Below are 24,052 nucleotides of genomic sequence, written 5' to 3'. Positions count from 1 at the left end.
ACCAAGCACGACTTGACTCAGCTACAGACCCAAGAAACAGCTCCCTGGGAATTACCGCTTACTAGAATTTCAAACTAGCTTAAACTTACAGTTATGAAGTATTTCTGGCTTTGTGCAAGTTTGCTTATCCCTCCAAAAGATATTACCCAGTAACAAACATAATCTGCCCTATTTCTAATAAAGATAGCAGCTAAAGTATACTTGTTAGGCCATTATAATTTGTAATACCTCTCCAAATTTCCACACACATTAAAAATAAGTAATCTTACTTTTATCCTACTTTACGATAGTATGGCACCTTCAGCTTCAACAAAAATTTAAACATAATTTCTTAAGAACCAAAATACTGTCCTTGGCTCCTGGGAGTCAATAATTCAACAAATCTACAGAATATTACCACAAAATACTGTTCACTCCTAACACTGAGGGACAAAATAACCTTTTGAAGAATTTTTGGAAGAAAAAATCTTAATAAAATATGGAATATTCAGTATCAAATATTGAAGCTCACTTCTGATAGTGATCAAAGATAAAATAAATAGAAGTGAAGGTAGAAGTGTACATGTATTAAACAAGTCCATTTAAAATGTTCACAGCGTGCTTCTGGAATGAACAAAAACACGTGCTGGAAAAGATGCACCACATTCCTGACTATGCGTACACCAGGGTCTCTCCACAATCAGAGACTTCACTTGCACAGTAATGGGTTAGTGTCAGGGTGTGGACACCTTGAAACATGACTAGCTGCACTGGACAGCCAGAGAGCCTGAGTTTCTACAATGGCATCCTAAAGAGGGATCACACAGAAGCGAGAGAAGAGTATGTCATATGACTCCACCCTCAGCACTGGTCTCAAGAAGCCTAAATCAATGGAACCACCTTATTCTGGGCCGAGGAACCCACAAACCTGCACACTGAAGTAAACTTCATCACGCCCTAAGTAGCTCTTCTCAGACATCCCCCTAAAAGTTTAAAAAAAAAAAAACCTATATTTTCAGTGTGTGAATGTTTTACCATATTTTCTGCATTAGTGTATCAACCAAAAATTGACACTCATTGTTTTTGTCAACCTACTAAAGAGCAAATATAGGAGGAAATCAATATTTTTGTACTGAGAATCATGCAAAAGGAGCACATCTATCAAAGTAAAAATGAAGTTTCAAGTCTTTAACCCTGACAATATTTCAATGGTATAATATTTTCTTCAAAATTACCATAACAGGAATATTGACTGCTCAGTGTAAGTCATCACAGGCGTTCCATGTATATGACATAATGGGTTAAAACAAAAGGCAGAATGTTAAAATTGGAACTACTGGTCTAAGATATGACACAAATTCAGTTCAACATAAATACAACACAAAAGAAGAATCGCAAATTTTTTGGTTTGTTTTTGTTTTCTCATGCTGTTTTATTTGCAGATGTTTTGACATTTACAATTAAAACTTTTAGTTAAAAAGTATTTCAGTGAAAGTGAGAATAGTGAAAAACATATATGTAAATGAAGTCAAGGCTCCAAAATAGACTAGGTCAAATAAAAATTTAATTAAATATATACACACAACTATGTTTGTGTTGGGAGGAGAGTACCATGTGAAATACTTCTGGGAAATTCTTGACGGAAGCTAAGCAGGACTTTCCCTAATAGGATTTGCAAAAGCCTTAAATGAGACAACATGGCTTGATGTTTTCTAGACACATATAATATGAAACCTCGCTCAGGCTCCTTTGCAAGTATGTTTTCTTCCAAAGTAGTTAACGAACCTAGCATTCGACAGAGTATAAAGTTACTGTAATATATTTATAAAACTGGGAACTTGAGAATGTCCTCAAGAACAAAACATCAACTTCCACCTTATGGCTCTAATTTTCTGATCCTTATCAGATGGTCGACAGTTAACATCCAATGCTACTTCAAACAATGAGCAAAATACGCAAAGGTTACTGATTTTGAAATCACACTACCACATTAGTAAGAAAAATCATGTTTTAGCACCAAATCAAAACAGAACCTAAACTACTTAACAGATTTATCATTCAAATGTATAAGCAGTCAACTGATATAAATACTGGAATGCTATACCTCATCAAATTCTTCAGTCATTTTTCTGATGATTTCTGCATTCTGCATATTTCGAAACATCTCTATTCTCACAGTACCTGTGGAACAACAGATTTTACAGTTAATCTTTTTCTACACTACGCCAAACACTAAATTTATTTTGACCATGGTTCAAAAAGTAATATAAAACTTTTAAAATTTCTTTGCTCCTGAAAATTTTGTGGCATTTATTCTAAAACAAAACAAAACAAATAAAAAACAACCTGTGGTTTAGGAACCTCCAAGTTCTTTAGGGACTAAAAACCCAGATGAATTCATGTGAAAAACTTCTCACAGGACTACTTGGGAAGGAAGACAAATATATACAGGACTCAATTAATATTGCAAGGAGGACTCTGGAGATTAAATATGAATCTTTTTAGATATTTGCTAAGTTTCTTAGGTCTTAAAAACTTCCAAATAAAATATGTACCTTTTATTAGTTTTTCTGATATTATACATTAGAATATTGTTTTATAAATTAAAACCAAAGGTCTCATCACCTAATAACATGTCTCAGTTAAACCTGCTTAGGTCTGCCATCTCACACATTCATGCAAATGCTGCTGCTGGCACTAAATTTCTGAATCAAATATTAGTAAGGGAAATTCTCCATTCAAATTGATAAGTAAAAGCATGGTTTACATTGGAAACTTACATGACAAAATCAATGTAGTTTAAAGAAACTGAAAAAAGGTCCAATATTTATCACTGCTCCAAAGGATTCTACCTTAATAATTAAACAAGTTTCCAGTTCACCTTGATAAATATATTTTCAAGCTGGGAAAACACAACATTACGATTCACTTGTTCAGTAAGAAAATAATTATTTCTGACTGACTCTTGGCTGGCAATCACCAGCTACAAATGTAAAGTGTAGGAGAGAACTATGAAATATACTGTACTTAACAGGAAATAACATGAAGTAGCAAGAAAGGCACTAAAAGTCATGAAAGTGTGGTGTTCATTCAGACAAAAACAAGCAGCACATCTGGTAACTGCAACTTGACTTAGTACTACTAATTTGTAAAATGGGAAAAATAACATATTCCCTAATTTTTTGAAAAATTTCTGTGGAAAAACAGAGTGGGTCTCCCTTATGAGAGGACTCGGCACTCCAGCCACCATCTGCTGACTTCTCAGCGACATCAGCAGGAAGCTAGATCAGAAGCAGAGAGCCAGGCATTTGAACTCACACTGCGTGAGAAGGCTGAACGCACATGGGCAGCTTATCCCACTGTAATACTCCCCCATCCTATCCTGTAAACAGGACCATGTGCAAGCATGCTTTGACATACAGCTCTGTCCTTCACTATGAGAACAGTGAATTTCTTAAGCGCCACAACCAGCTATTCTTGAATTCAAATGCAGCAATGGCAAAGTCCAAGACAATATGGGGGAAAGAAAAAACATCAGAAAAGCTGCTTCCAAAATGGGAACACACACATATTTATTTCTTGAACGAAAAAAGAGAGGACAGGGAGGGAGAGAGGGACAGACAGAAACAAAAACAGACACAGCCACCTTCTCTCTGCTGGGTTCACTTTAAGAAATGATCGCAACAGCAATCGGGTCAGGCAGAGCGAGGAGCCAGACACTGCTTGTCTAGGACAGGGAAGGTAAGGGTTCAAGCGCTCAGGCCATCTTCTGCCACCTCCCGAGAGGCTGCATCAGACGAACCTGGGACTCCGAGAAGGGGCGAGGGCTGCAAATGTGTAAGAGGACCAACACCAGGGGAGTTTTACTAATATGGCTTTATGTCTTTAATACCAGACTAGCTGGAGACAGGCTGTTTATGCTCTACAATATAGTGTTGCTTTTTTTTTTTTTAATATGAAACACTTCACCAATTTGCATGTTGCCCTTGTGCAGGGGCCATGCTAATCTCTGCATCGCTCTATGTATTGTGCCAAAGTGAGCACTACATTCTAGCTTTTATTCTGGAAAGATTTAAAGAGTTAAAATTCAGAAAACTTGTATTAAGTTGCTAATTATAAATCGTCTCAAATAAATGTTATTTTTGTGGCAGGTATTCCTAAAGTCATCCAAATTAAAGAAAAATGTTAAGTTGCATAAACCAACATTATCTAACAATGCTTGGGCTAAGAACCACTTTGCTCATTTGAAATAAATTCCCGGAGATTAAAATAAAAACCACATTGGGAGTTCATGGTCCATTTGATAATTATATTCAAAAGTACTAATACTTGTAGATAGAGCACACATACTGACTGCAATGCAGCCAAAAAAGTCCCAAAGTTAAATGTAAGCCCTTATTAATGCATTCATTTTGGGACTGTACTTTAAAATTATGGTAAAAGACTATCTTTGTATTAAGATATCCAAACACAGTCCCGGTGCGGTGCCTAACGGCTAAAGTCCTTGCCTTGCACATGCTGGGATCCCATATGCCGGAGCTAATCCAGCAGCCCCACTTCCCATCCAGCTCCCTGCTTGTGGCCTGGGAAAGCAGTCGAGGACGGCCCAAGGCCTTGGGACCTGCACCTGTGTGGGAGACCCAGAAGTTCCTGGCTTCGGATTGGCTCAGCTCCAGCCATCGGGGCCATTTGGGGAGCCAATCAGCCAACAGAAGATCTTCCTGTCCCTCCTCCTCTCTTCATGAATCTGACTTTCCAAAAAAATATAAATGTTTTAAAAAAAGATATCCACTTTTTTTTTTACACTTTTGCTAACTAAGTGTATACAACTCCAGATAGCTTTGCTCCTTCACAATGTGTCTAAGGTAGTTGTAAATCGAATATGACTAGTTTACAGGAAGAAATACTGATTACTGTTCCAAATGTCCTTCTTGTAACATTATCCAATTATTTTAAAACAAAATCCAATCAGAATACATTCAGTGTAGGTAATCGTAATAGTGTATTACCTTAATTCATGAGAAGTTTAGAAAAAGACTCATAAATTAACAGCATAATGAAGTAATATGCTGCATTCCAATATACTCTGGCACAACTTATAGAATACAGAAGCTCCATGTAACACAAATTTAGAGAATCGAAATGATTCAATGAAAACTACATCTGAATGGACTAGCTCTGCAAGTTCACAAACACAAAAATATTTTACTGAATTAATTTGTCATAAAGGGGAACGCCAAAAAATACCTGTTAGTATTAGAAGTACTCATGCTTAGAATGTTTAAAAATGACCACACCAATACCCAGTGCTGGTAAAAATAAAATTAGGTCTTAAATCTACACAGTAAAAAGCAAAACTTGATTTTTTTTAAAAGAGGAAATTCCTGCTTCTGCTACAAAGACTATCCTAAAACTTAGCCTGTTGTTTTACATTGCAACTGCCCGTTCTTTTCTAGCTGAGCCCTTCTACTTCCGTTAAAGGGCTTCACAGTCCCAGTCAACACCTGCGAGGGAAGCAGCCTTTCATCAGGAATGCCGAGCCTACTCAGGGTTGGTCGTTACACTGAAGTTCTGGAACCGTCCATCCTCACATTGCAGTCTCTGAGCAGTCACTGGGGAACTTCTGACTTGCTTTCAGATGTCTTTGATTTGGTTTGAAACATTTAGCTAAGTTAATATGTTAGAGGTTCTTTCCAAAATTTTATCAGACATTTTCTTCCTTGTTCCACTCTTATTCTATAAATTGGGAATACTGCCCTGATAGCACACCGCAAAGCTCATCCTCGGGAGAAAAGAGAAGCACAGACCTAATGAATTTCTCTTGCTGTCTAATAAATGGTGACATCTTGAGCTAGCCTCTCTTTATAGCAAATTTTTGTTAATACAAAAATTCTGCTCTATGTCAAGACTAGTAGTTGAAATACAAATGATGCCAATTTTTGAATTTTGGGTCTTAAATATACATACTGCTAACAGACATTTATCCTAAGACTATAGCAACAATGGTAAATTAAAGGCATGAAATGATTCAAGGTCATAGAAATATGAACACTAAAAGTAAAGAATGTGAAAAAACGGAGATCTTCCATTGCATCAAACATCAACAAGTTTTCTGTGAGACTCTTGAAAGAAATATCCCACTCAAGTGCATAATTTACACGAAAATACAGAGAGTTGTTTGATCAGGCCTCCTGGTAGGATAGTAACTTCTAATGTAATTAATTACTCTAATGAAGCAAATGAAATAATTTTGAATTAAGAATCAAAAGTAACTTTAAACTTAAAATTCTACTAAATAGAATGCAAAATCATAACATGGTAAACTCTTAAAAAAAACTGTAAAGGAAAGGAGGGGGAGGGGACTGCTCTTTGCTGTCAACATTATAGAACTGTCAGTGTTATGGCAAAGCAGGGCAAGCCCCCAATTTGGGAGTGGCATTTCCATGACTGCCACTTCATGTCTCAGCTGCTCCGTTTCAGTCCGTGCCTGGGAAAGCGCTGGAAGAAGACCCTCAGCCTTGGCCCCTGCTCCGACGGGGAGACCTGCCAGACTTGAGGCTGCACTTCTGCTTTCCGTTAAGTCACTGGCCAGGGACAACCCTGAAGAGTGAATCTGTTTCTTTTCCTGTCATTCTGCCTTTCAACCAAATAAAATGCATTTACGCATAAAGACAACAATAATAAGAGCACATAAAGTATTTTTCACTGTACCTGTGGAGCAGAAAATACTCAAGATAATATTAGGGACTAATAAACTTTTCCATTTAATTTTTTCAGGCAGACTTCTCTGTCCAGTGCAGCAGCCGAAGGCCAGCACTGCCAACCGCCCCTCTCGAGAAGGCCCAGTCCCTGTCGCGGTAGTAAGCACAGGAGCCACTGTGCCTGCCGAGAGGCACCTGGCCTGTCTTACATGCACTTCTATGCGCCACAGGGCATGGAGAACTGACCCACCCGTCCTCGGCAACCACTGCCAGCTCGCCCACTGATACAATCTAGGACGCCAACCAGAATAGGAACTCTGCCCTTCTCGTATCTTACATTTTTTTAAAAAAAATATGTTTTCTTTTATTAATTATTTTTTATTGGAAATTCAGATATACAGAGAGGAGGAGAGACAGAGAGGAAAATCTTCCAATTGCTGGTTCACTCCCCAAGTGGCTGCAATGGCTGCAGCTGAGCCAATCCAAAGCCAGGAGCCAGGAGCCTAGTCTAGGTCTCCCACACGAGTGCAGGGTCCCAAGGCTGTGGGCCGTCCTCAACTGCCCCCCAAGGCCACAAGCAGGGAGCTGGATGAGAAGCAGAGGCGCCGGGATTAGAACCGGTGCCCATATGGGATCCTGGTGCGTTCAAGGAGAGGACTTTAACTACTATGCTATTGCGGCGGATCCCTTCTTGTGTCTTTCTAACCAAGCAGCAGTACAGAAGCAAGAAGACTGAAGCCATATACAATTCACCAGGCAGAGAACTGGTTCACACAGAACAAAAGGTCCTTTCAGACTTACACCTTTGATGACATTCTGGCTCACTCAAAATTACTGAAACACACACACAGTAAAGAAATACTCGCTATTGGATTAGTAACTGTTCCATGCATGAATCAGCTTCTGAGGATTTTCTTTTAAAGAGTAAACTATAACAACATGATAAATAAAATCAAACCTAGTAGTAGGTCACAGGGAATCTGAATGATTCATCGAAGAAATACCCGCCTACAAGGAATGCAGTGCTAACAGTTACCCAGCGATGCGGTGACTGCATCTAAGACCATCAGGATCCAAGGCCGCCAAAGAAACAGACACATCCTAGTCAGTTCATAAACAACTCAGCATGCTTGAAATCTACATATATGCAGATCACAAGTTATAAAGAAGTATTTTTAAACTTGTAAATCTTTTTCAATGCCTTCATAATAAAACTTGTTGTGATTATGCCTCTCTTGATGAATCTGTCTCTAGATGGCAGTCTGTACTTCCTAACACTATTTATCAGGGGAAAAAAAAAAAAAACTAGTACAGCATTTCCTTTGTAAATAAGACAAGCACACCATTAAATGCTCAAAAATTAGTATCACAGGCCAGACATGGTAGCCTAGTGGCTCAAAGTCCTTGCCTTTTATTGTGCTGGTTCTAATCCTGGCAGCCCTGCTTCCCACCTTGCTTGTGGCCTGGGAAAGCAGCTGGGCACGGCTTGAAACCTTGGGACCCTGCACGCATGTGGGAGACCTGAAGGCTGCTCCAGATTCCTGGTGTCAGATCACCTCAGCTCTGGCCGCTACGGCCACTTGGGGAATGAACCAACGGACGGAAGATCTTCTTCTCCGTCTCTCCTCCTCTCTGTACATCTGATTTTCTAGTGAAGTAAAATAAATCTTAAAAAGTATCACATACTGGGCCCAGCGGAGTGGCCTAGTGGCTGGAGTCCTCGCTTTGGACGCACTGGGATCCCGTATGGGCACCGGTTCTAATCCCGGCAGCTCCATTTCCCATCCAGCTCCCTGCTTGTGGCCTGGGAAGGCAGTGGAGGACGGCCCAAGACTTTGGGACCCTGCACCCGGCTGGGAGACCTGGGGGAGGTTCCTGGTTCCTGGCTTCGGTTCAGTGCAGCGCCGGCTGTTGCGCTCGCTTGGGGAGGGATTCATCGGACGGAAGATCTTCCTGTCTCTCTTCCTGTCTGTATATCTGACTTTGTAATAAAAATGAATAAGTCTTTTAAAAAAAAGTATCACATATTGGCTGATTATATAAATGTAACCAGCTGTCCACGACTGATTAGGGTGCACTTCACTCACGTCAGATAAACTTGTCAAACATTAGGAGCAGGTTTAGCCATACTATGTAATTCAGCGCCAAAAGCTAGCACAGTCCTAGGGCTATTACACTGTAAGCATTTCCAAAGTATTTTCACCAAATTACCAATAACTGCTAACAATTATTCCCACATTTAATGACGTCACCTAAGATTTTTTTTAAAAAAATTATGGTGAAAATAAAGATTTGATTTTGTAAATCTGACTGCTACCATTGCTAACAGTAAAATTAATCAAAATATGTAGGGTTTCCTACTCTGTGCCTGCAGGAACAAAGAAGGGACTGAAGGGCATATCAAGGATCCTGCTGGGACAGAGACCTGCTCCGCAGACACCCCATGCTGCAAGAAACACTGCTTGCGCTGTACTTGTCGGTCTGGAGTCCATCTCGACCAGAGAAGTGAAGACATTTTCCAAAAGGGGAGGAGGGAAATCACCTTGATTTGACTGGTAAAATTATGCAACTAAATTATAAAAATGTTTCATTAATAATGAAGTTTTTATAAGAAAACATACAATAGTATATTTGTGATCATGGTATACAGAATTTCTTCAATAAGACACAAAAGCCAAAAGGGAAGTCCACTTAAAGGTCTGATGCTCGCAGAGTTTCTCAGTAAATACTTTTATGTGCTATATATAGTAGGGAACAGAACAGGAAAAAAAAGGTTTTAAGGAGTAAGTTCTCCAAAGATAACAGAAACGGGGAAAAGATACAAGATGGGAGAACACAGTATTTACATAGTTACCAAAAACACTAGTATTACTACTTTACACTAAAAAAAAACAAAACCTCAAAATAGAGTAAGCTGTACATGCAAGAGAAAATCTAAGACAGTTGGCATGTGACAAAGTACTCCACATGGAGAGTAACCAAGGAAATGAAAGAAAAACCAACGACGTGATGCCTGTTAACCCACCCAACAACCACCAAAAGAATTCAACGCCACAAATTACAAGGAGCACAAACGCCACCACCAACACCTGAGAGAAGTAGCAGTAGCTAAAAGAGCTGCCACACTTACAATTCAGCAGATTCACTCATCACTCCTCACAGAGCATCCTATGCACGGACACCAAGCAAACATGTACAAAAACCAACTTATACAACATCGCTCATCTAAAATCTGGAAAAAACCTTCAAAACTTCTCAAAGTATAAATAAGCTTATATTAGTAAAATGAAACTGCTTCAACATTTCTCAACACTGAGTGATTCTTGATATTTGGAAATGTTTGGGCACATTTTTGTTTGCACATATTGGGAAGAAGTGGGAGGAATATGGTACCGAGGCCGAAGATGCTGCCGTACAGGAAGTTCTGGGAAAGCAAGACTTTCCCTCCTTCACACCAGCAAAACCAAATCAACTGTGACACAGCGTCAAGGAATCTCACAACCAGAATAAAAACCAAATTTCCAGCTGATTATCGAAAGGCAAGCAGCTAAAATGAGACCAAGCTATGCGAGGACACACCCAATGATGGAGCAAGTCCCATCCAGAAATGCAGAAGACCTGGGGACGGTGTCCAGCACACAGAGGTCTATCTCTCACCCAGTGTTAGGCATCCTCAGGCAGCGGGGATTACTCAAGTCCTTGCATTGCCACCACTCACTTAGAGAAGACACTTGCGGTCCCTGACCTCGGCCTGGCTCATCCCCAGCTGCTGCAGGCATCTGGGCAGTGAAACAACAGGTGTGGTAGCTTTCTCTGTCTATCTCCAAAGTAAATAAGAAATAACGAAATTTATTTAAGAAACACAAGAAATAGGGCCCAGTGTGGTAGCCTCGCTGTTAAAGTCCTTGCCTTGCATGTACCTGGATCCCATATGGGTGCCAGTTCTAATCTGGCAGCCCTGCTTCACATCCAGCTCCCTGCTTGCGGCCTGCGAAAGCAGTCGAGGACAGCCCAAAGTGTTGGGACCCTGCACCTGCGTGGGAGACCTGGAAAAGGATCCTGGCTTCGGACTGGTGCAGCTCCAGCCACTGCAGCTGCTCTGGAAGTGAATCAACGGATGGAAGATCTTCCTCTCTGTCTCTCCTCTCTGTATATCTGACTTTCCAATAAAAATAAATCTTAAAAAAATAATAATTTTCATATAACCAAAACAGGTATTTTTTTTTTGGATGATGCAGGTGGCTGTGTCAGGGAAGAGACACAAAGCAGAGCGGATAGAGGACTCTTAGCAATATTCTTATCCTTGACTTTATTACAAGTAACACTGAGAATTCACAATACAAATATCATTTAACTGATACATACATATATTATGTAGCGTTCTCTATTTGTAGTATTTAATTAAAATGAATTAAGAAAAATAAACTATTTGTATATATTAAATATGCAGTCAGGAAAAATTCATTATAATTTCAAAACAGTTTATGGTTCACATATAATAAACCAATCATGGGTAAAATTCTAATGTGCACATACAGACACAAGAGACAAGGACAGCAGGACACACTTTATTTAAAAGGAAAATCCCATATAATGTTGCTAATGAAGTAGGGACATGACGTAAGGGAAGCCAAAGCAAGCAGCAAGAAGTGTGCGCTGCAGCCAGTGACTGCTATCGGTAATGGAAGCACAGTTAACCACCTTAAAAAATGCTCAACCACAAGTCATGTACATCAAAACGAACTCACTAAGGGACAATGAGGTTGGGGTATTTTAACAGTACCTTTCAGTCACTGGTTAAATCCACAGTGCACTGGAGTACCTAGGAAAATTCCTATGGTCACCACATTTCCCACTTTCAAAGGAAAACAGGTAATACTGGGTATTTGTCACGTGGTACAAGCACTTCTAGCATGAGCTAATTTCATGATTTCAATGTTGGATAATACTTCCTTGTTTTCGATGACTTATCTTTGAGAAGCTGAGTTTTCACTAATACAGACAGAAAAACAATATGAACAGAAAAAAGGACAACTCTAAAATCTTACGAGTTGGAAACACCGTCTTATTTCTCTTTAAAGAGTGTATGTATATCATGAATATGCATGATACTTCTCCAGGCAACTATAAGTTGCTAGGCAATAAATGATTTAATTATTGGAACCAAACAAGAAGGCAATATGTAACCACTAGTTTGTAAGTTTGATTAAAACTTGTTATTAACTAAAAACAAGTACACTTTTCAATAAAACTACGTATCAATGCTCCCTAATACACTCCTCTGACATCACTTGCAAACTAGGTTGGGAACAAATTAAAAAAAACAAACAAACATGTCTATCAATAGATGGTCCATTTAACAATAAGATTTTGAACAGGTATAATATTCTTCGTTTAGTCATGCATAACTTTATATATATGCTTTACAGATGTGTTATGCCTTCTGCGCTTCCTCCCAGTTTATCCCTATAAACTGGGAAGTATGACAACTTCAGAATGCAAGTATAACAATAGCATTTTAATCTTCCTTTGCTATTAATTCTACCTCACTGCTATTCAAGACCTCCTATCTTAACACACTGAGTCATCCAATTCTGACTTAAGGTTCAAGAGTAAACAAATTTCATTCAAATAGTTGAAACAAATAAAGTTTAATAAGTTTAATTGTGTGGGCAGAATTAAGGAAGCAACTGGTTCTCATGTTTGTTGGTGGGAGCAGCAGCCCATCAGTGGGGTGCATTCAAGTTTGCCTGTTAGGCCCATTCCCAGCCCCCTATCTTGCACTTTCCAGGTGGTTTTGTGGCCTAGCATGACAGGATTTACCTCCAGACCCAGCACTTGCCAGCTGATGCTGTGGTAGAGCCCAATCAGCCTGTACTTACTCTGGCTCATGGCTGCCCCAGTGAATACAGTTGGTTAACCCAGCCTGGCTCTCTCCCTAAGCCAGCACATACGCAGGCCAATGGTTTTTGTAGCCCTCTGTCCAGCCTGGTCCTCCCAAGTCCCAGCTCTCACACTCATCAGTGTGGGCAGCGGTCTAGTAGGGAGCTTCCACAGCCTCCAATCCCCTGGGTCTTGCAAGTGATCATGGGTACTGCAACCCACTTTGGCCTGGCCTGCCCCTGCCCAGCTTGCTCACATCCCTGGCTTTCTTAAGAACCAGTAGATGTGACGGCCTAGTCCAGCATGGCCCACATGTCATCCTGGATCCTGCACGTGCCAGTGTGCTACAATTTGGTCTGCCTCTGCCCAGGCTGCCCCCACCCCCAGAGCCTACACACACACCTGCCAACAACTAGAGCAGTCTTGCTCAGTCTGGTCAACACCCAGTCCTAATTCAAGCTCATCATAAGCCCACAAGGGGAATTCCAAAAGTTTCCCCACCAGTTCCACTGCCAGCAACAGATCTCACACATACCAGTGGGGGGCCAGACCCCCAAGTCAGCCTTTGTGTGTGCTAGTAGATGTTGCAGCCCAGCCCACTACACACCCAATTCTTGGGTATATTCCGGGTGCTGCAGCCTGGACCAGCCCTGTTCCCAACCCGTTCCTATGAGTGTCATGAGTCCCATGGTCACATCTAGTTTGGCCAGTCACCATCCCCAGCTCTTGAGCAAGCAGCAGATACTGCAGTCCTACATGGGTGCAGATGACATATCTCCCACAGAAAGTGCCCTCAGCTCGAGTTTTCTCACATGCTGGTCACTATAATGGCCCAGCCTAACATTCCCTGAACCCTGTTTCAACACTCACTTGCGGGTATTGTGGTCTAGCTTATGTGGAATCCTACTAACCCCCCATCCTGTCTGTCCAGCACCCAGGTATCTGAACAAGCAGGTGTGTTGACATAGAGCCCTACCCACCTGTCCAACCAGAACCTAAGTGTGTGCATGGCTGCTCTGGCCCACACCAGCTTGCCAGCCTGAGGTCCTACCTGCCTACCCAACTGAGACCCAGGCATATGTCTACACTTACATGCTTACACACACATATGTGCACATAATAGTTTCTCTATATATTCATTAACTGAAGGGCATGTTGTTCAATTTCATAGCACAATCACTGTGACTAGAGATGTAACAAATATGGGAATTCAGGTCTCTCTTTCATATATGATGACTACATTTCCTCTGGATATATCCTGTAGTGATTTTGCTGCAATACACAGTAGCAGTAATGTTATTTTTTTTTTCAGGAAGCTTCATATGGTTCTCCATAGTGGTTATATCCCCATCAAAGCATACAACAGCTGCCATTTCCATAGATCCTTGCCAGGGTTTATCACCGACTTTTACATGGTGCCATGCTAACTGGGGCGAAATGATGTCTCACTGTGGCTTTAGAGTTGAAGTCCCTATGATCAGCAATATTGAGCATTTGGTCATCTATATATAGGCCATGTATGAATTCTTTTAGAAATTGTTTTTTGAGCCTAGTGCAGTAGTCCAGTAGCTAAAGTCCTTGCCTTGCATGCACCGGAATCCCATATGGGCGCCAGTTTGTGTCCCGGTGGCCCATCCAGCTCTCTGCTTGTGGCCTAGGAAAGCAGTCGAGAACAGCAAAAGGCCTTGGGACCCTGCACCCAACTGGGAGACCTGGAAGAGCTCCTGGCTCCGGATTGGTATAGCTCTGGCTGTTGCGGTCACTTGGGAAAGAATCATCGAACAGAAGATCTTTCCTCTCTGTCTCTCCTTTATATATCTGACTTTCCAATAAAATTAAATAAATCTTTAAAAAAAATTGTCTTTTATAGTCATTGGTATTTTTTCAAACCAAGCTTTCACTATTGTGTTGTTTCTTGTATATTCTGAATATTAATACCTTGTTTCTGGCTAAAAAAGGAGGAAAAATGTTGCACAGATAATTTGCAACACTTTCTCTTCCTTTTTTAGGCAGTTACGTCTTTACTTTGCCAATTATCTTTGCTGCACTGAAAAGTCTTAGTGTGGCATAATCCCATTTATTTTTTAAGATTTATTTATTCATTGGAAAGTCAGATATACAGAGAGGAGGAGAGACAGAGAAGATCTTCCATCCAATGATTCACCCCCCAAGTGAGCACAACGGCCGATGCTATGCCGATCCAAAGCCAGGAGCCTCTTCCGGGTCTCCCACACAGGTGCAGGGTCCCAAGGCTTTGGGTCATCCTCGACTGCTTTCCCAGGCCACAAGCAGGGAGCTGGATGGAAAGTGGAGCTGCCAGGATTAGAACCGGCGCCCATATGGGATCCCAGTGTGTTCAAGGCGAGGATTTTAGCTGCAAGGCCACGGCACCGGGCCCTGTAATCCCACCTATTTTGTTTTTGTGGCTGTGCTTTTGGAATCTTATCCCACAAAATTTTACTTGAAAGTTGTTTTCCCTATGTGAAATCATCTTTATGATAATAAACATATTTTTAGTAACACATAATTTTCATCAGTTAATAAAAATTTATTCCTGATTCCAAGGTTACACTGTAAATCTTGGATATTGTTTTGAGGTTTTATTATTTATCTGTTTCTGTACATTAAAAACCATTTTTTAATATGAAGTGGGGTGGAGAGAAAAAGAAAGATCCTATCTGTTGGTTCATTTTCCAAATACCCCCGAAAGCCAAGGTTGGGCCAAGCTAAATCAAGAACCTGGAATTCAGTTCAGATTTGGCACATGGTGATCCAAGTTCTTCAGCTCTCGTTTGCTACTTCCCAGAATAGAAAGTTAACACCGGATCCAGGGTCGGCACTCAGACTTATTCCATTGCTGAGGTATCCAGGTATACTAAGCAGCATTGTAAGTGCATCACCAAACACGCATCCCAAACATAACACTGACTGCACTGGAAATTTATTCTGCTCTATACTATCACAGCAAGGCATGGATATGAAAGAAATTATTCTGTTGTCTCATATTTATGCCTTAAAAAGGAAATCTTTTATTCAATTGTGTCTTCTAACTAACCATTCTAATACACAATGAAGAACCATTTTTCCATTTTTCTTTTCTATACCAATACATTAGTGAATTATCTTATTTCTTACATTGGTTTTGCACACTGATCTTCAGTTTTCTAACATTCAGTATGTCCAAATATTGTATTGTTATTTAATATTGTGGTCTAAGTGTGCTGTTTTATCTCCATTTTGCTAGACACAGAGTTGGGAGAGGCTGTATTATATACAGATACACATGGGTGCGGCTCTTTGTCCTGGCTGCTCCACTCCTGATCCTGCTCCCCTGTTCCTGAACAGGAAATGCAAGGGAATACAGTCCAAGCCTTTGGGCTCCTGCAACCTCCCGGCTCCTGACGTTGGCCTGGCCATTAAGGTTATGTGGGGAATAAGCCAAGAGATGGAAGATCGATCTCTCTGTCACCCTCCCCTATTAAATACTTAGCAGTTTCTGAACACCCTCCACTCACGTGCTCCAAGTGTTAACAGTGGGTATTTTCATCCCTCTTTATCTCTCCCAGAAACATTATTTTCCTAAGTAACTTAAGTGTCAGCTGCAGGGAGAAAATATGTTATAAATCTTGCTTGGACATTAGTACACATACTGGAGTGCCTGAATTTTGAGTCCTGGTTCTGCTGGTTTCAAGTCTCCTACTTATGCATATTGGGATCAGGTGGCACAAGTCTGAGCACTAGTGAAGGGAAACTATGTGGGTGCCTGCCAGCCAGGGCGGAAACCTGAACTGATTCGGAAGGTTCCTGCTTCAACATGACCTGGCCATGGCAGCTCTGGACATTTGGAAAATGAATGAGAAGTCAGAAAATTTCTCCTTCATGTCTCTGTCTTTCAAACAAAGCCAGGTGCAGACTCGACAGTCATCTACTGGTTCATCTTGAATGTTTGCTTTTCCTGAAAGAAAGCAATCTCTCATATAACCTCTGTTCAATTATCAGAATAATGAAATTAACAATTATACTAAGACATTCTACTGCAAGGAAGCAAGCCATAGTCTTAGACTTACTTCAATAATCTCTATTATTTTCACAAGTAGTTTAACGTCATGCACTGATTTCAACTGACATGTATCTTGAGTCTCCTTTAAAATGGACCAGTTTACAAATAATTTCTTAGTATCTCACAATAGTGAAGTTTTGGAAGAATACACAAATGTCATTTGGGAGAAGATATTTGAAATTTGAGCTCATCTGATGGTTGCTCATGAGTAGATTCAGATTGTAATTTTGGTCAAAATGTTACAGAAGCAATATTGGGTTCTTGTAAAAATTTGTCAGGAAGTACATGCTGATAATTAGTTCCATAACTCACAATGTTTACTTTCATAATTTGATTAAGGTAGTGTCTACAAAGCTTCTAAAACTTAAAGTTTCTATTTTAATTTTACCCAATGTAAATAAGCACATCTTGTAGGCACTAGGAAACAAACACTGTGTTCTTCGTCAAGTTTTCTCCCTCTAGCTTTGCAGTCCAAGCACTGAACTTAGTCATTACCCTGGTTACCGCTTTATAACTGTGGTTAGTATCTGTGATATTCAATGGTATGTTCCTGTATTGTGTTTTTAGCCAATTTAAGGATGCCTCCTAATCTTCGTTGATTCTTTTTTGAATACATAAAATATTAAGACAGCTCTAATAGACATATTCATATAATATATTTACATTAAGAATCATTTCCACTGCAAAAAAGAATCTCATTCCTAATTCAATTCCCTTTAAACTATGCAATCCATTAACATGGAAACACACACACACACCAAATCTCAGCACTTTCCACTTTATCATTCCCTAGTTGATCATTTCTGTATCTCTTTTTGATGCTTAGATAAACAGATCTGGGTCAGTGTTTCGATGTAATAGTTAAAGCCTTCAATGCCAGCATCCCATATGGACCCAGTTCATGTTCCTGCTGCTCCACTTCCCATCCAGCTCCAAGGGTGACCTGGGGAAAGCAGCAGAACATGGTTGAAGCTCCTGTGCCCCTGCATGCACTCAGGAGATCTCTATCTCCTGGCCACTGCAGCCACCTGGGCAGGGAAGAGTGGATGGAAGATCACTTTCTCTCTGACATTCAAATACATAAACAAATCTTTTAAAAATTCTAGGACAAAGCAAAAAATGTGATATACTTTGTTGAAACAAAGACATTTTAAAAACACTGTTGACGAAAGGGATGGGATCTAGGAGTATGCGGGAACCATAAATATGTTTACCCGCATACACTGTTCCATAAAGAGTAAGACATACAAAATTACAGAGCAAGAGCTCAGCCACAGAACTCTCTTTAATTGAGCAATCTAGCTGCACAATGTATGACAGGTTTGCTTTTGTCTTCCAAGTCCCTTTTACTCATTGAATCTTTCAGTCAGCTTTCTTGAAAATGATGTTTTTAAAGTATCTGTGCACTTTCACACACACAGACACAGAGAAGGAGGAGTAGATCTTGAGCTCCTTCGTGGCACTGAGCAGCTCAATGAAGTATTTGTGTATTTCCAGCTATAAATCTTGAAATGAAAATTCTTTTACAAATTACACTCATTTGGGGACAGGTGTTTGGCACAGTGGTTAGTGCATGGCTTAGGATGTCCACAGCCACACTGCAAGGCCTGTGTCCAAGGATCGACTCCTTTACTACTGATCCAGTTAGCCACTAATGCCTCCGCTAGCACAGGAGGAGAGGGCTCAAGTGCTGGAGTCCTTGGCACAACTCACTATGGGTTGTTGGGCTTGGGCTTCACTGCTGGCAAGCACCTGCTGAGGGAGTCAGTGAACAGAAGACCTCTGTCTCTTTGCCTTTTAAATAAATTTTAAAAAAACACAGAACTTCATATCCTATAGAAGCAGGCTGTTTGATCATCTCTGCATATGAAGGTACAGGGTATGGTTCAAAACAAGCATTCTCCAAGTATCTATAAACTACCTCGTCAATAAGGTTCAGTGAGTACTGTGACATGAACAAACAAAAATCTATTTGACCTAAAGACCACTATTGTCTGCGTACTGAAAGGAGACAATGACGACTTATTGATTCCCACATGCACTACAATCTGGCCTGTTTAGATTTATTTACTAATAGGAATACACTATATAAAAGTTATCTATGAAAATGATAAAATTTTCATTTTACATTAGGCGATTATCTTAATGATCTGATAAAAAAATTGATATACACAATTCTGATGTCTGCAACCTTTAGCAAATCATTTGAATTTCAAACATTTACTATTACATTGAGGAACAAAATTCTACCATCAAATACAGAAAAGTAACAGATGCTAACACTTTCTAATGTGGAGTAAATGTACAAATAAAATGAGCAAAGTGCACAGAACTCACACTCTAAAAAAATATTTCATTAATAAGCTATTGAATAAATTTCAAATTCCAAGAACTTAAAATATAAAATATAGGTGATTGTATAACATATTACCTTATAAAAGTAAAAATGAACTGGACAAAAATAGAAAACTTTAAATCATTTTCCATCTTGTTTATCAAAAAATTTCAGCACATAGTTCTAGCATCGATTATGTAGGTAACTAATGACAGGGGAGTGAAAGTCAAACGGCTGGACCAACAGATTCAATGTTCATCATTTATTCTAATATTCTGTACCTCGACATCCTGAACACTGGATAAAAAAGTTGATTAAATCCAGAAGTGCGATGTCCCTGTCTTGTTTATATGATTCAATCCAGTCATCCACCACGGACTGTGGGAAAAAAAATATAATAATGAAAACTTCAAAAATTGGTATTATATAGCAAGTAAATTTTCAAAGAAGTTTTGTTTGTGTATATGTTCATTTGAACAAAAATGCATACATGAAATTATTTCTGTGGAGCCAAATTACTTATAAACCCAATAACAGATGAGTTACCAGGTCTCAAAGTTTTGTTTATAACACAGCACAAAACAAATTTGACTTTAGTAAGAGATCCAATAGTCACTAAGCAGTACAGTTAATACTCAAACATAATAAGGAAATTAAAAGAAATTAAACCAACGGCACGTATACATAAACTTTGTATCAGCAAACTTAAGGGATGGAGTGGCATAGTGGGAAAAGCTGCCAACCAGCAATGCCCAACTGCATTGGGTTCATGTCCCAGCATCTCTGCTTCTAATTTAGCATTCTGCCAATGGTCCGGGAAAAGCAGCAGCAGCCCAAGTATGTGGGGCCGTGCTACTTACTTGGGGACCAGCAAAGAAGCTCTTGGCCAGGCACTACTGCCTACTATAACCACCTCTGGAGTAAACCAGCAGATGGAAGACCTGAGAGTGTGTGTGTATCTCTCCTCGTAACCCTGACTTTCAACTAAAATAAATAAATCTAATAAAACAATCAATCAAAACCTCATACACTAGTAGAATATATGCCATATGTAATGATTTCTTTTTAACTTCAGAAACAAAAAAAAGACCAATACTAGGTAATCAATGGACTTTATTAATAAAGTAAAAAAAAAAGCAGTGAGAGTATTCAATCTCAGAAGGATATATGACACAATTCCATAGCAAATGGAAATAAAAACTTCCTGAGGCCAACAATATTTAACTTTGGGTTAATAAGCCACTGAATGGAAGTGAAGGTTCAAGGCCTGCCTGCTCCACTTTTGATCCAGCTAACACATGCCTAGAAAACCTACAGGATGATAAGTGAAGTGCTTTGGAGTCTCAGACAGAATTTCAGGCATTTTGTCAAACTAGAAACTGAACCCAGCAGACGGAAAATTCTATCACTATAACTTTGAAACAACTAAACCATTACTAATGTATATATAGATATAAATGTTTTTTAAATACTAAAGATGTTTCAACTAAGCATATAACAAGGAAAGGCTTCAGTAATGGTTAGTCTTAGTTAAAGCCAAACTTAGCAAAATATTATTGAAGACAATTTTCTTTTTCTTACAAATGATATGAAAACCAAAGGGCTGGTGTGGTGGTACAGAGTAAGCCACCACCCAAGACAATGGCGTCCCCCATCAGAAGCCAGGTTCAAGTCCATGCTGCTTCCCTTCCAATCCAGCTCCAGTAGTGCACATGAAAGAATTGGTGGAAGATGGCCCGCACCTCAGCTGCAGCTCCAGGACCCTGGCTGAGGCTCAGGCTGTTGTGGCCATTTGGGAGAATGAATCAGTAGATAGAACATCTTTCTCCCTTTATCTCTCTGGCACTTGTATGTTTTTTCTTGGAAAGGTAGCTTTACAGAGAGGGAAGACAGACAGATCTTCCCTTTGCTAGTTCACTCCCCAAGTATTCACAATGGCCAGAGCCGAGCCAGGAGCTTCTTCTGGATCTCCCACGTGGGTGCAGGGAGGGTCTCAGGTTCTGGGCCATGCTCTACTTGTTTCCCAGGCTACAAGCAGGGCGCAGGAGGGAAAGCAGAGCAGCCAGGATAACCAACACCCATATAGGATCCTGGTGCTTGCAAGGCGAGGACTCAGCTACTGAGCCATTGCATTGGGCCTGTCACTCTTAAAAAAAAATGAGACTATTCAAAAATTAATAAAAATTTGAAGATAGCCAACAAAAGATACTTTTTAATATCAGCCATTATTGCAAAATCTATATAGGTAAATGATCTGTACATGAATAAATACTAATTTGAGGAATCAGTGTTTAATCAGGAAAATTATAACAACTTATAGGAAATACAAAAATGCTTTAAGTATCACAGGTTTTGGTTTTTTCCCCTTTAATGATACAGCAGTATATTCTAAGACTTCCCAACTTGTGAAACAAATGTAATGTGATCCTGGTCAGGGAGAAAGAACTGCTCTGAATTTTTCTCAAGTGCATGCAGGGAAGGAAAGTAAGAAGAAATCCATAAACAATTTTGTTTAGAATTCAAAATTGTAATTGCCAAGTACTATGCCTTGATGAATCTTTAAAGGACTTATTCATTTACACGAGTGGCAGTTACAGAGGGAGCAGCAGCTGAAGGAGAAAGCGAATGAATGAGGAACGTCCACCACTGCTTACCCTGCAGAGTGCTGCAACAGTTGCAACTGGACCAGGCCAAACCCAGGCTCCTCCAGCTCCACATGCACCTCCCACAGGTGGCAGGGACTCAAACATCTGGGTCACAGCCTGCCATCTTCCCACACCACTAGCAAGGAGCTAAACAGGAAGCGGGGCAGGTGGGACACAAGGATGATGGCATCACAGATGGCAGCTTTGCATGCCGGGCCAGAATGCCGGGCCAGAATGCCAGCCCTGATGCACACAAGATACTGGAAAAATGTCGTGTGAAATAAAATTAAAACCTCAACCTGGCACAAAAAAAAAGTCTCTGAAGTTCATGTGTGGATTTTTAAAGGATATTTCCCATGCACTTTTTAAACTACCCCTGTATTCCCATACTATTCAGCCATAATCAAGATGCATGTATAAAACTCTCAAGAATCAGAAGAAAAAATGGTGTTGGGGCAGCATTTAAGGTATCTCGTGGTGTGCCCACATGGCTTGACACAGTGCCAGGATTCAAGTCCCTCACCTGCTTCCACGCAAGCCTTCCACTAACGTATACTCTGGCATCCAGAAGGACAGAGCTCAAGAATCTGGGTTCCTGCCAACCAAGTGGGAAACCAGATGAAGTTCCAGATTACTGGGTTCAACCTGGCCCAGCTCTGGTGGACATTTAAGGAATGAACCAACAGATGCAAGATCACTCTTTCATTACTTTTCAAGTACTAAATAGATAAATAAGTAATTCAAAAAGGTGCCTAATATCTTAAAACGAGTAACTATTAAGGCAGAGCAGAAATAAAGCAGTAACAGGTGCTGGCAAGTCCACTTTTGATCAGCTTTGTGCCAATGGCCTGGGAAAGCAGTCCAAGATGGCCAAGTCACCAATGTGGCAGAACTGGAAGCAGCCCCTGGGTCCTAACTCTGACCTGGTTCAGTCCTGGCCATCTCTCTTTTTCTGTAACCATGACGACTTCAATTAACTAAACAAATCTTTAGAAAGAATTAAAATAAGCTGTCTCAAATTCCCTTCAATATTATTTCCACCCCAAGAGGAAACTATTTCATGATGCTTATTATCAAAATATTTTGGCATTTTTGAAATTAATACAAATATCAAAGCAAAACTGTAGCAATAATATTCAAACACAGTGTCATACATGATTTCTTTATTTGTACTGATAGGGTTTCATTGTATATAGCAGTTTATTAGTCATAGTAAATGCTATATACAGTTTAGGGTTACCACAAAAATGTTATTATGAATATACTTGTACATAATCTCTTACTGAGCCCAAGAGTATTATTTTTGTCTTATACACGTTCAGTAACAGAATTGACAACACACAGCATACAAATTAAAGGGAGCTTCAAAAAAAGTTCATAAAAAATAGAATTAAAAGGCAAAATACTTGTTTTAAAAGTTTTTTTAAAGGCAGAGTTATATAGAGAAAATTCTTCCATCTGCTGGTTCACTCGCTAAATTGCCTAAAAGGCCAGAGCAGACCTGATTCAAAGCCAGGGGCCAGAAGATTCCTTCATTTCTCCCAAATAGGTGCCTGGCGCCAAGGCTTTGAGCCATCCTGCATGCCATGAGAAGGGAGTTGGATCACAAGTGGAGCATCTTGTTGACTAATATAAGACAGGGAAGCAATTTTCAGGAAAGTTCTAAAACCCGTTTATGTATGTCACGTCACCTCTCTGTGTAGTCAAAGCTTAGTACAGAATGTCAATCAATTTTCAAAACCAAGTAAAGTAAATTGTATTTCATTTAGCAATGATTATCAAGTTTTTAAAGTTAATCCATTCTGGACGAACATTCAAACTCTTTAAAGACTCTCTATTGAGGAGAATCAATTTCCCTACTTCTAAGTAAAATACAGAATTTTTACAGAATATTGCTTCCCTGTCTTATCATATTAGTCAACAAGATGCTAAAATAGAATCAGAAAAATACTACAGTACCACAGAATAAAAAACAATAATAATGGCATGGTAACTATTGAAAGTTCATCTCTGGGGCCCGGCACTATAGTGTAGCAGTTAAAGTCCTCACCTTGAAAGTGCCGGGATACTATATGGGCGCCAGTTCTAATCCCAGAGGCCCCTGCTTCACATCCAGCTCAGTGCCTGTGACCTGGGAATGCAGTTGAGGTCAGCCCAAAGCCTTGGGACCCTGCACCCACGTGGGAGTCCCGGAGGAGTCTCCTGGCTTCGGATTGGCTCAGCTCCAGCCATCGTAGCCACTTGGCAAATGAACCATCAGACGAAGGATCTTCCTCTGTCTCTCCTCTCTGCGTATCTGCCTTTCCAATAAAAAATAAATCAGGCCCGGCGCGGTGGCGCAAGTGGTTAAGGTCCTCGCCTTGCACGCCCGGGATCCCATATGGGCGCTGGTTCTATCCCGGCAGCCCCACTTCCCATCCAGCTCCCTGCCTGTGGCCTGGGAAAGCAG

The 24,052-nt window shown here is 40.2% G+C and overlaps 1 protein-coding gene and 1 pseudogene across 5 annotated transcripts in view; both read right to left on the bottom strand.

Moving 5' to 3' along the window:
- The window catches only part of STAG1 (stromal antigen 1), a 198,826-nt gene that overhangs the window by 90,350 nt on the left and 84,424 nt on the right, over window positions 1-24,052 (bottom strand). For all 5 annotated transcript variants that reach the window (XM_041004538.1, XM_041004566.1, XM_041004557.1 and 2 more), the window contains exons 5-6: window positions 19,240-19,336; window positions 2,084-2,160 (exon numbers count right to left, since the gene is read on the bottom strand). In XM_041004538.1, the coding sequence (XP_040860472.1) occupies window positions 2,084-2,160; window positions 19,240-19,336 (174 nt within the window). The remainder of the gene's footprint in view (window positions 1-2,083; window positions 2,161-19,239; window positions 19,337-24,052) is intronic.
- Window positions 3,929-4,023, bottom strand: LOC121146335 (annotated as a pseudogene).

This window comes from Ochotona curzoniae, unplaced genomic scaffold (genome assembly GCF_017591425.1).
Source record: "Ochotona curzoniae isolate NIBS_2020 unplaced genomic scaffold, NIBS_Ocur_1.0 contig_1302, whole genome shotgun sequence".
NCBI lineage: Eukaryota > Metazoa > Chordata > Mammalia > Lagomorpha > Ochotonidae > Ochotona > Ochotona curzoniae.
This window is presented reverse-complemented; position numbering and strand designations above follow the sequence as displayed.